The 15,223-nt window shown below is 38.0% G+C and overlaps 1 protein-coding gene across 1 annotated transcript in view; it reads right to left on the minus strand.

The window, feature by feature from the left end:
* Positions 1-15,223, minus strand: part of BTBD8 (BTB domain containing 8) — a gene marked incomplete at its 3' end in the record, with an annotated part of 88,552 nt that overhangs the window by 61,355 nt on the left and 11,974 nt on the right. Inside the window, exons 3-4 of the mRNA XM_082832305.1 lie at positions 13,551-13,801; positions 5,926-6,043 (exon numbers count right to left, since the gene is read on the minus strand). Of these exons, the coding sequence (XP_082688431.1) occupies positions 5,926-6,043; positions 13,551-13,801 (369 nt within the window). The remainder of the gene's footprint in view (positions 1-5,925; positions 6,044-13,550; positions 13,802-15,223) is intronic.

Consider the following 15,223-nt stretch of genomic DNA (forward strand, 5'->3'; position numbering starts at 1 on the left):
ATGCGGCATCCCGGCTGCCCGACCAGGGATCGAGCCTGTGCCCCCTGCATTGGACGTGTGGAGTCTTAACCACTGGACTGCCAGGGAAGTCCCTGAATTCAACAGCAATTTTAAAAGTGCCTCTCCCAAGATGAGTCTGGGGGTGAATGGATACATGTATATGTATGGCTGAGTTGCTTTGTTGTGCACCTGAAACTATCACAACATTGTTTATCGGCTATACTCCAATATAAAATAAAAAGTTAAATAAAATGCTCAAAAAAAAGTGCCCCTCCCTTATTAATCTTTCTAAAACATTCACTTTAGTTTTCATTGTAACAACAAATTCTTTTCATACATCATGTATCATTGGTTTACATGATATGTCATTAAGTCATGTTATCAAAACAAGAAATTCAAATGGCATCAAACAGGTTTGGGAATAACCCCAAGTGACTCAGGAGACACAAACTCAATAAAAGGAATGGAAATGTTATAGGTATACTAGAGAATGACATCCTAGCCTTGAGAGTTCTGCCTAACATGTCAGCATGCTCTACAGAGAACAGCTGAAGAGTACATTTAGTCACGTTCAGTTAAGGAGTTTCTACTCTAGGTGACTTGTTTCCTTTTAGGCGCTCAGTACCTTTGGCTTTGGTTCCCCATTGCAACCTCCCTCAAAGGCCCATGGTACCAAAGAATCTCACCTCTTTTCTCTCTATTGTTCCCACATCTAATTTATTATTTTAAACCTTTTAAGTGGACAGGGTTGACCATTTCTCATTAATAAAGTAATTAGTATTAAGACGTTCATAACCCACTTTATTGTATGGGAATCTGGAATTTTATTACAATTACTTCATAAAGCTTCTTGGCGGGAGGGGGAAGGGTGAGCTGTGACAGGGCAAGAGAGAGTCATGGACATATACACACTAACAAACGTAGTAAGGTAGATAGCTAGTGGGAAGCAGCCACAGGGCACAGGGATATTGGCTCGGTGCTTTGTGACAGCCTGGAGGGGTGGGATAGGGAGGGTGGGAGGGAGGGAGACGCAAGCGGGAAGAGATATGGGAACATATGTATATATATAACTGATTCACTTTGTTATAAAGCAGAAACTAACACACCATTGTAAAGCAATTATACCCCAATAAAGATGTTAAAAAAATAAATAAATAAAATAAATCTTTCAATTGAAAAGAGGCATTATATTTCCATTAGATCCTATTTTCCATATGTCTGTTTTTCCAGTCAATAATTTCATCTAATTTTAGTTAAAAAAAAAAAAAAAAGCTTCTTGGCAATCCTAGTAAGATAGGGAACAGCAAACTTTTTCTGCAAAGGACAAGATAGTAAACATCAATATAAATATATTAGGCTTTTCAGGTCCCTGTTGCATATTCTTGTTTTTTTGTTGTAGTTGTTGTTGTTTTATACAAAAAGAAGCCACTGACCGGCTTTGGGTTGGGTCATAGTTTGCCAACTTCCACTCTAAGATAAGGTAGAAAAAGCAACAATGTGCCTCCCTCCCAGATATCTAATATATACTTATAGAAACTAATATTTACTGAATGCTTCCAATGTGCCACAGAACCATGCTAAGTGCTTTATGTACATTATCGGATTCAATCCTCACAGCCATCCTATGCTACAATTATTATCATTATTTCTTTTACAGATAAAGAATTTGAGACTTGGAGAGATTAAGTAACTTCTCAATAATTATTAAATGGTACAATCAGAATCTAAACCCAGAAAGACTGACTTCTGAATTACTAAACTGTATACTTCTGAAAAAGTTTTCAGCTGATGGACTCAAGAATATATAGCTAATTAGTCATGTGGCACAGACTAGGACATTGACCTCCTGACTCAGTGCTGATTTACTAAATATTCAGAGAAATCTACATTTTAAAGGGAGATTTGACAGCATTTTAACCCCATGAATGAATGTCTGATGTTATAATATCAGGCACTGAAAAAAAAAGGTATTCTGGAAGGGATATAGGATCTTAAGTGTTACAAAGCTAAAATTAGGAATCACTGCCCTGCTTTTTCAATAAAGCAGCACAAGAGAGTCTTTTTTTTTTGCGGTACGCGGGCCTCTCCCGTTGCGGAGCACAGGCTCCGGTCGTGCAGGCTCAGCAGCCATGGCTCACGGGCCCAGCTGCTCCGCGCCATGTGGGATCCTCCCGGACCGGGCACAAACCCGTGTCCCCTGTATCGGCAGGTGGACTCTCAACCACTGCGCCACCAGGGAAGCCCAAGAGAATCTTAATTATGGAATACTGAAGTGCAACAAATAAATTAGTTTAAAAATATAGCAGATTCAATTTCACTCAGAAAGCATTAGAATAATAATTAACACAATGAAATGGGAGATCAGCAGTGGAGTGGATAAGGTAGGTACTTAGAGGTAGGCTAAAGATGACAGGAGGAAATAAAAATAGAGAGAAATGCCCAATATACAGATGGTATTCATCTGGTGATTGACAGCAATTCAGGAAAGAACGTAATGTTATGTAATGTTACAGAGATCCACAACAGGAGTAATGTGTTGTAGTACTCCAGGAAGCAATACTCAGAAAAGTAGTAACATAATTAACAAATGGGATCCATGGACTCTAATGGGTCCTTTTATTATAACCTCTCTTCCGCCAAATAAAAAGAGCTCTCTTTGTTTCTCCTTTGAGAAGAAGTATTGGAGATAAGAAAGGACAACGATGTGGGAAGGGTGGAGAAGTTATGCTTTGGAGAGGGAAAGGCCTGTGTAGAGGCAGAACAGTGTAGTAAATGTGACTTTCCTGGAGGCCCACTGCTATCCCTTTCCTCCTTGGATTGGGGGGAAATGCAAGTGATTCAAATCACCTTTCTCTCCTTGTGGCACGTAAGTAAAGGACATACAGACTGTTGCTACCATCTACACAAAATCTCGTATCAAAGGCCCATTACCTGGATGATGATAGCAAACACTTATATGGTAATTACAATGTGCTAGGCACTGTTCAAAGTACTTAAATGCTTTTAGTAATTTAATACTCAGAATAACCCTATAAGATGAGTATTATTATAATCTTCATCATTGATGAGGATGCTGAAACATAGAATGGTTAAATGACTTCTCCAAATTCATACAGCTAAAGATGATAGAGCTGGAATTCAAACCCAGGCAGACAGGCTCCATACATAGTTCACATACTCTTAACTACTCAGTTATAAATGATTTCTTTGGCTTAGTTGTAGCACCACAAGCAAGTGATTGTCATCAGATTGTCCGGCAGCACATAAAGGGCTCCAGGTATTGGGCTGCAGATCAAGGGAAAGGCTGGACAGAGCAACTAGCAACTGGAGACATAATCTTGGAAGAACTGGGATACCAGGGATGTTTTTGAAGAAGGAGCTTGAGCATAAGAGAAAGACAGTGACTCAATAAAAGAAACTATCTCTTTACCATACCAGTTTGGACATTAAACTAGCAAACTAAACTGTTCTAAAATTTGAGACCTAAATTGAATGTAATTCTGCCCATAAATCCTGGTCTTTGTGAGTACTTGCACTGATCATTAAATATATGAGTACATATAATTAAAGCAGTCATTTTACAAACGGATTTTTAGCCATACCACTAGGATAAATGCTGACATTGATTATCTAGAACAAGAAATAATTCAGAAAGTTCTGTTGCTGGGCTTTAGATTATATTACATGATACAAGCATACATTGGAGATATTGAGGGTTCAGTTCCAGACCACCACAATAAAGCAAGTCACACTAATCTTTTGGTTTCCTAGTGCATATAAAAGTCGCATTTACACTATACTGTAGTCTAGTAAGTGTGCAACAGCATTATGTATATACCTTAATTTAAAAATATTTTATTGCTAAAAAATGTTACCCATCATCTGAACCTTCGGTGAGTTGTAGTAGTAACATCAAAGATCACTGATCACAGAACACCATAACAAATAATATAATAATGAAAAAGTCTGCAATATTGTGAGAACTACTAAACTGTGACACAGAGACATGAAGCGAGCCAATGCTTTTGGGAAAAAAATGGTGCTGACAGACTTGCTCGATGCAGAATTGCCACAAACTTACAATTTGTAAAAAACGTAATTATCTGTGAAGTGCCATAAAGGAAAACGAGGTACGCCTGTGTTTTCTGAACTACTGACATAATATTCTTTGAACTGAATAATAAAGTAAATATGTACAAACAAAGAGATGTTTAAGTTTGGAATAGGAAGGTAATCTTGGGATTTAGAATTTGCCATTTTAACTCACATAGGGCACTAACAACAAAGCAAGAAAACTTAAGCCAGATCTTCCTGAAACACATTCTCAGGAAACTGCCTTTCTAGTTAACATAAATTTATTTTTTATTGCTAGGTGAACAAAATAAGCCAGAAATGTGGGCAAGAGCTGTCCTAAAATACAAACCTAATATTCTAGATCCAGCTCTTAAACAGTCCATTGTCAGGCAGTACACAGGGAGAAGACAAATACAGACACTGTTTGAGGACATACTGCAAATCATCACAGCGTCCTGCTTTCCCTGTATGACAACAATAGCCTTAGGGCTCCATAGGTAGAATTTTGCTAGGATGCCCATATGGTTTCAAGAAAAATCTGGCACAAAATAAAATCAAAGTAAATTAATTCTAAAAATAAAATTGTGCTGTCCCCCTACCCCAACCAAAAAGAAAGGTGTGCGTGTGCACACACACACCACTTGGGAATTTGTATATTCCCAAATATGAGAAATACATACGCATGATATGGAAAATATATGAATAAATTCTGTATCACACTCTGTATTTTACTATACATAATGCAGATTTCATAAAAAATAGGAAAATGTGTATATATATTTACAAAACCTATGTTCCCAGAAAGAAAAGTTCAAATTCTGAATGGTAGTCTAATGGAAACTGGCAATCCTAGAGTTTAGCAATGTACTACAGTCAGTTAACTGGCAAAACCAGTATGATTTCTGAGAGTACAAACATCACTACTATTTGGCTTGGTGGACTTCTGTAATCTAAACTCACTGCTAATTTCATTAAGGGCTGTGTACCCTTGAACCTACAAGACTGCTTCTTGCATCTGCAAAAATAGTCTGGCTCTTCCTCTTCTGCAGCACCAGAATAACTTAACATTCTATTTTGAAACACAAAGAGATAGGGAGGAGAACTCTGGGTTCCTCAGCTTTCTGGTTCCAATTCTAGTCTGTTATGAGGCCAGCTGTACCTCTTTCCCTTGAGTTCCAAGAAAAAAACCTGTATTTTTATTAACATCTTTTCTTTCTTTAAGCAGATTTTAGTTACTTACCAAAAGAAGAGTCTAACCAAAACAGGCAGCAGGCTTTAATTTAAACTCTAAAAGCCTGGAATGTCTAAGCAACCCAACTCTACAGCAGAAAAATAATTTTTAAAAAGTACACTGAAATATTAAACCTCCTAATCCATGCTATTCAGGAGAATCGGCTATTTTGAATCAAAGGCTTTGAGCCAGAATGAATTCAGAGAAAATACATGTCATTCATGTAGAAATAATCATTTTCAATAGCATAATGCCTGTGAAATTAAAAATTGCATTTAATTACATTTTCTGTGACAGTGGCTTTCAAACCTATTTTAGGTAACAGTATATTTTCTTCTAATAAAATCTTCGGTTCATGCCCAATGCACAGCACAGATCTTCTCTAGCTGAGCATGTGCACATGTCTGGGTAGGGTCACCTGTGCATGTGTGAATGTGCAGATAGAAAATCCTGCCTAATGTCCAAACTCCTCCCCTGTCAGAGACCTCCTGAGGCATCACCATGGAACCCCTGCACCCTATGTGAATCAGCTTGAAAACCACCGTGCTAGAAAAAGATAGCTACCCTTTTACACTTTACTGTCACAACCAAGACACCAAATTAATCACATGCCTATTTACCTGTGAGCTTTAAAACTTTTTCCATCAACATAAATATCAATATCTGGGCAACACTGTTTCACATAAAGCTTCAATAAATCTTCTCCTAATTCAGATGCAGGTTCCAAGTCATAAATATCTTTAAAAGAGAAAAACAAGACTAAAAAAATAGTTTCTTTAATAGTATATATATTCCAAAATTTTGTATTCTAATACGAGCAAAATGTTTTTCCACAGTTATCTCAATTAGCTACTGAAAGAGAGTAACAGTGACTGAAACATTTAAGTGGTAAATTCAAAGTAAAATGAAACTTTAAAATCATCTATCCTTTCTGCTCTGAAATATATATTTCTATTTAAATATAGATATACCTTTAAATATAGATACACATTTAAACATAGGTAATATTGTTACAAAATTATATACCAAAACTGAAGCCACTTCATGAACAGCTGACTTAGAAAATTTTCCAATTTTGATATTCTTTTTCACCACTTAATTTTTTCCTGTTCCTGTTCATGGATTTATGGCTAGGATAATCTGTGAACCAATAGAATTTCAACTAAAATCAATGGGATTTATAGGACACTTACTATGAGTTTAGTACTGTACATAGTATGGAGAGGTATAGAAAATAAATACTTTAAGAACTATCTCTACTTCAAAAGATTCACTTTAGGCAGTGGGAAGTGAAATATAAAACATGTACATATATATAAAAAAAGAAAAATACTAAATTGTATACTATAGCTTTGTCAGTTCAGAAATTTTTGTTAGTACACCTGGTGAGGATGGATCACCAGGAACATATTCCCACTAACCAATTTACAAATGTATACATTGATAAACCAGAATGCCAATACTGACTCTACTATCAAAAGAAATCCAGAATCCAACCACTACTCAATATCTCCACTGCTACCACTGTAAACAGATAAGTTAGGGGGTCCCCGGAGAAAGAGAACCATGAATGGCTTTCTTGACACAAGAGAACCCATTTTGGCCTAAGCCATTTTGTGATCTAGGCCTAGATGCAATGCTTGCCCTTGAACAGGTCTTGGTAATTAATGATCTTAAGGGAGGGGATGCAGAGACAAGGGCCGAGCAGCCAAGAAACGATGGTGCAGCCTTGGAGCAGGAACAATATCTTTTGAGCTCCTTATAGAACTAAAACTCCCAATAAATGGAAGGTGAAGCAATCCTCATTCCAGAGAGAAGGTCATGGTTTGATAGCCTCGAGAACCAGAGAAGCTTATATGGAGACCACCTGAAGCCAGATTAAAGGAGTGCAGGCCCTGCACACACCCTAATCTTATGAGCAACCTCACCCTTGAACTGTTGCTATAAAACTCTCATCAAATTTTCCCAGGTTGGGACACACAGTTTTTGAGGGGCAGGAGCCCGCTGTGTCCCCCTTTGCCTGGCAAAGCAATAAAGCTATTCTTTTCTACTTCACCCAAAACTCTGTCTCCAAGATTTGATTCGGCACTGGTGCACAGAGGCCAAGTTTTTGGCATCACCATCCCAGTTCAAAACAATACGTTTCTCTCCATTTTTTTTAAGAGTAAAAGTCAAAGTCTTACAATGGCTTATCAAGCCCCACATCTGGCTCCTCACTACCTCTCTAATCTCATTGTCTACTCTTTTGCTTATTTCCATACTGAACTCTCTCTCATTCCTCCAAATGGCAAGTTATGTTCCCATGTTAGGATATTTCTACTGCCATTTCTTTTGCCTTGAACACTCATCTCCCAGATATCCACTTGGCTAACTTCCTTACTGGATTCAAATCTTTGTTTAAACATCACCTTTTAATCAAGGCTGACTCTGACCACCCATTTAAAATTGCAACTCCCATCACTAGCACTCCCAATCCTCCTTCCTCTGTCCTATTTTTTCTATAGCATGTCACCTTCTAACTTCTTTACTACATTATTGTCTATCTCCACCCCCACCATACCTTCTCTAACTGGAATCTAAGCTCCAAAAGAGCTGGAAGTCCACTTTAGTCATTGAAGTATCCCTTAGACCTAGAATAGTCCTAACACATAGATCCTCAATAAATATTTGTTGAATAAATTAATGTATCAAATACTACATAAAAAGATTTCTGAAGAAAAAACATAAAACTCCAACCAGAATAAAGCAGGGGAAGGAGGCAGATCCTACCACTTCCAGATATTCCTATAGAAGACTTAAAGCACATAAATTAGTGGGAGATGTTGAAGGAATAGTCTTCATTTAGATGATTCAAAGATCAGAGTATAATTTTTGACCCAAAGGGAAAATCTAGAAACTTTTCAAAAGAAAACCAAGCTAATTTGATAGATGATTACCTACCTCAACTCCCAATTATGTACTCAAATAGCCTCCTGAACTTGATACATCACAGTGGGGTATAATAAAAATATATATTTGGTCTTTCTCCCCCATTCCTGGCACAGAGCTTAAAACTCTTGAAATTTCCTAAATTATAGGAATGTCTTACTTGAGTTTATGCTAATGAGGTGATTCAGGGTAGGGTTACTAAATAGCTTCAGGATGGGGGCTGGTCACCAGAAAGGACAAATATGTGTTTAAAGAGTGGGAACTATCAGTGTTCCCCCCCATATCCAGGGAGGGAAAGGGGGCTATAGATTGAATTATAAAAATTCTTGAATAAGATTCAGGGAGCTACTGGGTTGGTGAACACACTGACTTGTTGGAAATATAACAGGGAAGAACCAAATCTGACTACATATTAGATGTTTCTTTGACTTTAACCCTTGCTTCCCACTGCTTTTGTTCACTAAAAGGATAGTGTCTATACATAATGGCCTGCCTCAGGGAACCCTGCCCCTCTGCCTGAATGTTAAACCAAAGTGCCTTTGTTCAGGGAAACATCCGGACCCTGTCCACCCCGTGGATGGCTGCAAGAAAGAAGAAATTAACACATCCCCTCCCTGAGGCTGGCCATTCCAGGGGATATTTGCAAAACTTATGGCCTTTTTACTTTACTTCCTCATCTCCTCCCCCTCTCTGTGCTATAAAAGAAACTGGCATCCAAACCCCGATAAGATGGTTATTTTGAGACTTTAGTATGCCATCTTCCCGGTCTGCCAGCTTTCCGAATAAAGTCATATTCCTCGCCTCAACACCTCGTCTCTGATTTATTGGCTTGTCATGCGGCGAGCCGAGCGAGCTTGGACTTGGTAACAGAAAGATGGCGCACCCTGAGGGGGCATGGAATTTGTTCTGTATACTGTCCTTGCCCACCCCACCCCATACCTCACCCTATGCATCTTTTCCATTTCGCTGTTCCTAAATTATACCTTTTACGATAACACATAAACGTAAGAGAAATGTGTTCCTGAGTTCTGTGAGTCATTCTAGCAAATTATTGAACCTTGGAGGAGGATGGTCATGGGAACTCCTGAATTTGTAGTCACTGGGCACAAGCCCGGGTAGTAAAAAGCGCCAGAATATGTCACCCCAAAACATGCCACTTTGGCATGAGGATTATTTTGAGCTAAAGGTACTTGAGAAGGAGCAGATGCAGGAAAAGCTATTTATATCCCCCTAACTGCCTAAAAATAAAAGTACAAATTTTCCCTTTTGTAAAGGAAATTTCCATTTGTAAAGATATCTCCTTACTATTCTCATCACTTGACTCTTATTTGCATAACAAGACAATCCTTATTCACCATACATTTTCTCCCCTCATCTTCCCATAACTTGCCTCCACCACCTAGTAGCCCAAAAGTCCTTTCTTTCATTTAGCCTAAAATGATATATAAGCCTCAATCATCCGGCCACCTTCTTGAATCTCCTTTCTTTGTGAAACTCCCGGTACAAAAGAAAGTAATGAAAACCATTTTTCCCCCTTGTGTTAATCTGTCTTACTTCAGTTAAATTCGTAGGCCAGTCACAGAACCTAAGAGCGTAGAAGGAACTCTTTTCTCCCCTACAGTAGCCTAAGCACTCCACTTGTGTTGAAGTGGGGGCAATATTGTAGGACTAAGTCCTTAACCTGTGGGGTCTGTGCTAACTCTGGATAGTTAACTGTCAGAATTGAACTGTTGCATGCCCATTTGGTGCTAGGAGAATTGGTATGTGGAAAAAACCACACACATTTGGTGTCAGAAGTGGTACCCAGAAAAACAAAAACAAAAACACAATCACAGAAACCCAAAACTGTTCCACAACCTGAAGTCATCATTCCACTCTACCTTAAATTTGCTCTGTTCATACTCCTTAAGTCTGCAAAACAGTACCACCTAAACTCCTCAAAATAGCTTATGAGTAAGGTGACCACATCTTTTGGTTTGCCTGGGGCAGTCCAATTAATGCCTCTTGCCCCAGAATAATTATCAACAGCAATAATAATTTTTCATCTTTCACTCTCTCAAAAGAATCCTAGTTTGGACCATAGACTATAAAGTCATCCTTTATAGAAGGCTTTCATTATCTGGCGTTTGCTTATATATCCAGGTTCATCCCTTACTTTGACCATTCCTGTCCCCTACTCTACCCTACACCCACAACAAACCATTTCTGGTTTTCCAAATTTGCTATGTGCCTGGTTCTCTTTGCCTCCAGGCATGTTGTTTCCTTTGCCTGGAACACTTCTCCCCTAAACTCTTTATGCCTGGTTAACTTCTGCTTTTTCCTTCAGGATTCAATTCAGATATCACTCCCTCCATGTAGCTTTCTCTGAAGGCCTAAGCCTAGGTTACATGTGCCCTATCTGTGTCCTTATCACACTTGGTACGTAACTTACCTGACTGTACCTCCTACTAAACTGCAGAATAGGAACACTATCTGTTTTGTTCACTATCAAATCTTCAAAACTAGCACAAAGTTGATACTCAATGTAATGATTAGAATAGTATCTCAGGAATAAACAGCAAGTGCAAAAGAACAGAAGTGGCAAAATATACTTCCTTAGGAGGAAATGCCAAGTAAGTCAGTAAGAATAGAGCTCAGGGGGTACGAGGGGTTGTGAAGACAGGAGGTAGTAGTGTTCTAGGCAGGAGTCAGTTCCCAACATCCCCTTGCACCATGGGAAAGAAGCTGGGATTTATATTAAGGCTGTGTGAGACTACTGCAGGATTTTAATAAGGGAAGTGCCATGACCACACTTGCAATTGATGGACGTTGTTCTGTACAATAGAGATGGAGAGTGGCACAACAAGAGGCCTGGTGACCAGCTGGGGTTCAAATTCTCAAGGAAAATAGCAAATTCCTGAAATAAAGAAATGGCAGGAGGGTAAAGAAGAGAAGTATTTAAGAATATTTAGGAGACAAATCAACAGACATTATCATGAATCGAAGGAAGGGTAAAAGAGTAACTGAGGAGAAAGATGGTAATATAATTCACACTGATACAGTATTTAAGAAAAGAGCAGGTTGAGAAAGCGGATGATTAGGTCAGTTTGACACAAGTTAAATTTTGAGATATTTAAGGTATATTTAGACAGATATGTCTAGTCAGTGGTTAGATACGAAGCTAAAAAAAAAAAAAAAATTGGAGAATACCAATTATTTAAGGGGCAGAAAGAGGAAGTTCCAGTGAAGGAGACTGAGGAGTGACCAAGAGGGAAGGAAAGGAAAAAGCCCCATTATGCCCAAATTGTTCCCTAATATGTCAATTGTGTTGGATCAAACTCATGTTTTGAAAACAAGTGTTATAGTAGAATTGGATGTATTTGAAAGTATCTGTTAACTAAAGAGTTTTATTACTGGTGTTTAGTGCAACAACAGTAAAAACAAACTGATTTAAGCTTAGTTAGATTTCTTTTATATATGTTCACTGTATCTCATTATGGTGAATGAATGAATACATGCATGTATGCCTGTTCTAGGCTTGAGGTAGATCTATTCATATTTTTTAATTATCTCATTTAGTCTCAGTCCTAAGAACTGGTTTCAGACTGATTTTATAGATGAGGACTCTAAGACTCAGAGAGTGTAAGGGACTTTCCCAAGGCCACATAGTTAGAGCAGTTGGCAGAGCTGGTATTTGATACCCATTTTTCCTGCCTATAGTCTGGAGCTCCGCATGGTCCCACAGCAGCCTATTAAAGTGGCCAAACAAGTTTTGAGTATAAGTGAATAGAGCTCATTAACCCCTCAACCCCTTGCCTTCATCTACTTTCTCCATCACTCCATGGAAACCTCCGTGTGGACTGGTTTACCAGACACTTGCTTGTCCACATCTTACACTTGCTTGTCCACATCTTATTAACTCCTTTGCAGTATTGCATACTGTCAATGCCACCCTCCTTGAAACTTCCTTTGTCTTCTCTGACACTATGCTCTTGATTTTTCCCTCTTAGGTGCAAGCTAATCCATGAGAAACACTAGGTCAAGGCAAAGAACTGCACCAAGCCCAACTCAGCCCTGTAAGAATATACAAAACATACACAAACACCTAAAACATATACCAGATACCTCAGTTCACCCACACATACCCATTTCTGGTGTAACAAACTTCTATCTGACTTCAGATAGCAACTTCTGGGAGACCATTTTCTACGAATATTTTTGTGCTTCTGTATGGTCTGGCCTTTCTGAGCAGAGCACTGGCAAATTTGGGTAAAGGATGGTTAAACAACAAACATGTCTTAGAAGTCAGAGATAATGTGATGCTCCAGAAAGATTCAGACTACCCTCCCCTCAAAACCATTTCCTTACACTCTAGGGTACTGAAGCTACCTCATCCTAACCAGAGAAGATTCATTTACCTTCCAAAGTAAAGGTGTCTCTCTCTCTCTGCAGAGGAGGATGGGCAGATCTGCCAGCAGCCTATAAAAGTCTCATAATGTTGGTGTTCCCCTCCTATGGTGCAATCCCACTGCACGTGCAGGACAGGTAACATCAGGCCCTCACCACATAGCCTCGTGGGGACTGAGGGTTGGGAAGTGGTGCTGAGATGCTCTGTAAGTAACAAACAGTCTGTTCTCTGATCCAGGGGCCTCGAGTTTCCTGTTAGAATATCTACTGTATATATATCTATATCCTTAACAAGCTCCTTCCACCAATTCACAATAATTCACAAGCTGCAACCCTTCTGACACCCACTTATACAAACAAACTAAAGGTGTTTTTCAAGGTCAAATGCCACATTTATTGTAGTACTTACACATTTCTGAACCATTTAACATGGGTAAAACTATGCTAACCATTTTTATTAGGTTCTTATCTTTTAAAAATGTGTCACGACAAAAGTTTCAGTGATTTTGTGTCATGACAAAATGTATTGGTGATTTTTGTGTTGCATGGTGTTTTTTAAGGAATGCATATATTGTGTTATAACAGAATTGATTTTATAGTCTGCTAAAGCTTTTATTGGTGTAGATTAGAATAAGGATGACAATATATGGAGGCTTAAAAGGAGAATTATGAATTATGTGTATTTTTTAATAATAACCCCATCTCTAATTACTTAGGAAAACTGGGAGTTGACCATATTATTATTTCCATTTACCCATAATTTACTTTCATTTATTTTTATTATATTGACTTTCATTTACTTTTATTTCATTTACTTATAAAAAGTCATCAGTAGAGCTGACTTGTGAAGTATACTTTTCTCTAATTGTACCAGAATATAATTACTTTCATGGCTATAAAATTTTATAAAAATCCATAAAAAATACCTCACCAGTGGAAATTAAATTGTCCTCCTTGTTGTTATCTTCTGGAATGTCCTCTTTATTGTTATCTTCTGGAATTTCATGCTTCATAAAAGAATGATCAGATGACCTTTTACCTACAGATGACCTTCCATCATTGTCAGTACACTTTCCAACACTGAAGTCACATTTCTTTTGTGGTACTCCACTCTCCACTATCTTTTTCCTGAGAATTTCCTCTTCATAGTTTTTTATGTTTCTATTTGATGAGTATACAGTCCTAAAAGACAAAATGTAAAATAAATGTCAGTGATTCTTAAAAGCTAGTTTTCCAGCATGCTGCTTTCATAGATAACGGCTATATAGTTTTAAAACCTTTCTAATCTGGACTAACTAGAGGAAAGATCAATCTAAAATAACAGAAAGTTTGAAAAGTAGTCTATAAAAATTTTTAATGTTGAAAAGGAATATATAATACCAACAAATTATATAACCTAAATGAAAGGGACAATTCCTAGGAAGGATACACACTAACCAAACTTGATTTAAGAAGAAACAGGGTATCTGAATAGACAAATAACAAGGGACTGAATTAGTAATCAAAAACTTCTCACAAAGAAAAACGCAGGACCAGGTGGCTTCACTGTTGAACTCTACCAAATTTAAAGAAGAATTAATGCCAATCCTTCACAAACTTTTCCAAAAGATATAAGACGGAACACTTCCCAATTCATTATGTGAAGCCAGTATTATCCTGACACAAAAGCAGACAAAGACATCACAAGAAGAGAAAACTACAGACCAACATTCCTTACTAATATAGAGAAAAAATCTTCAACAAAATCATAGCAAAGTGAATCCAGCAACATATAAAAAGAATTATACATCATGACCAACTGGGCTTTATTTCAGGAATTCAAGGGCAGTTAAACAGATGAAAATCAATATTATATACCATATGCTATAGCCTGAATGTTTGTGTCCCCTAAAATCATATGTTGAAAGCCAATTCCCAATGTGATGATATTAGTCGGTGGGGCCTTTGGGAGATGATTAGGTGGAGTCCTCATGAATGGGATTAGTGCCCTTATTAAAAGCAGCTCCAAAGAGATCCCTCACCTTCTTCTACCATGTGAGGGAACAATGAGAAGTCAGCAGTCTGCAACCTAAAATAGGGCCTTCTCCAGAACCCTACCATGCTGGCACTCTGATCTTGGATTTCCAGCATCCAGAACTATGAGAAATAGATTTCTGTGGTTTATAAGTCACCCAGTCTGCAGTGTCTTGTTACAGCAGCCCAAATGGACTAAGACACCATATCAATAGGACAAAAACTACATGATCATCTTAGTTGATGCAAAAAAAAAAGCATTTGACAAAATCCAACACCCTGTCATAATAAAACACTCAGCAAACCAACAATACAGTAGAGGGAAACATCCTCAACCTGATAAAGGAGATCCATGAAAAACTCACAGCTAACATCAGACTTAACGGTAAAAGACTGAAAGCTTTCTTCCTAAGATCAGTAAGGATGTCTGTCTGCTCTTACCACTTCTATTCAACATTTAACTGGAGATTCTAGCCAGGGCAATTAAGCAAGAAAAAGAAATAAGCTGGATTGGAAAGGAATAAGTAAAGCTATCTTCATTTACAAATGGCAAACATGTGTATAGAAAATCCTTGGAAATTCACCCAAAAA

Source organism: Leucopleurus acutus (genome assembly GCF_964270905.1).
Source record: "Leucopleurus acutus genome assembly, chromosome: 2".
NCBI classification, from domain to species: Eukaryota; Metazoa; Chordata; class Mammalia; order Artiodactyla; family Delphinidae; genus Leucopleurus; species Leucopleurus acutus.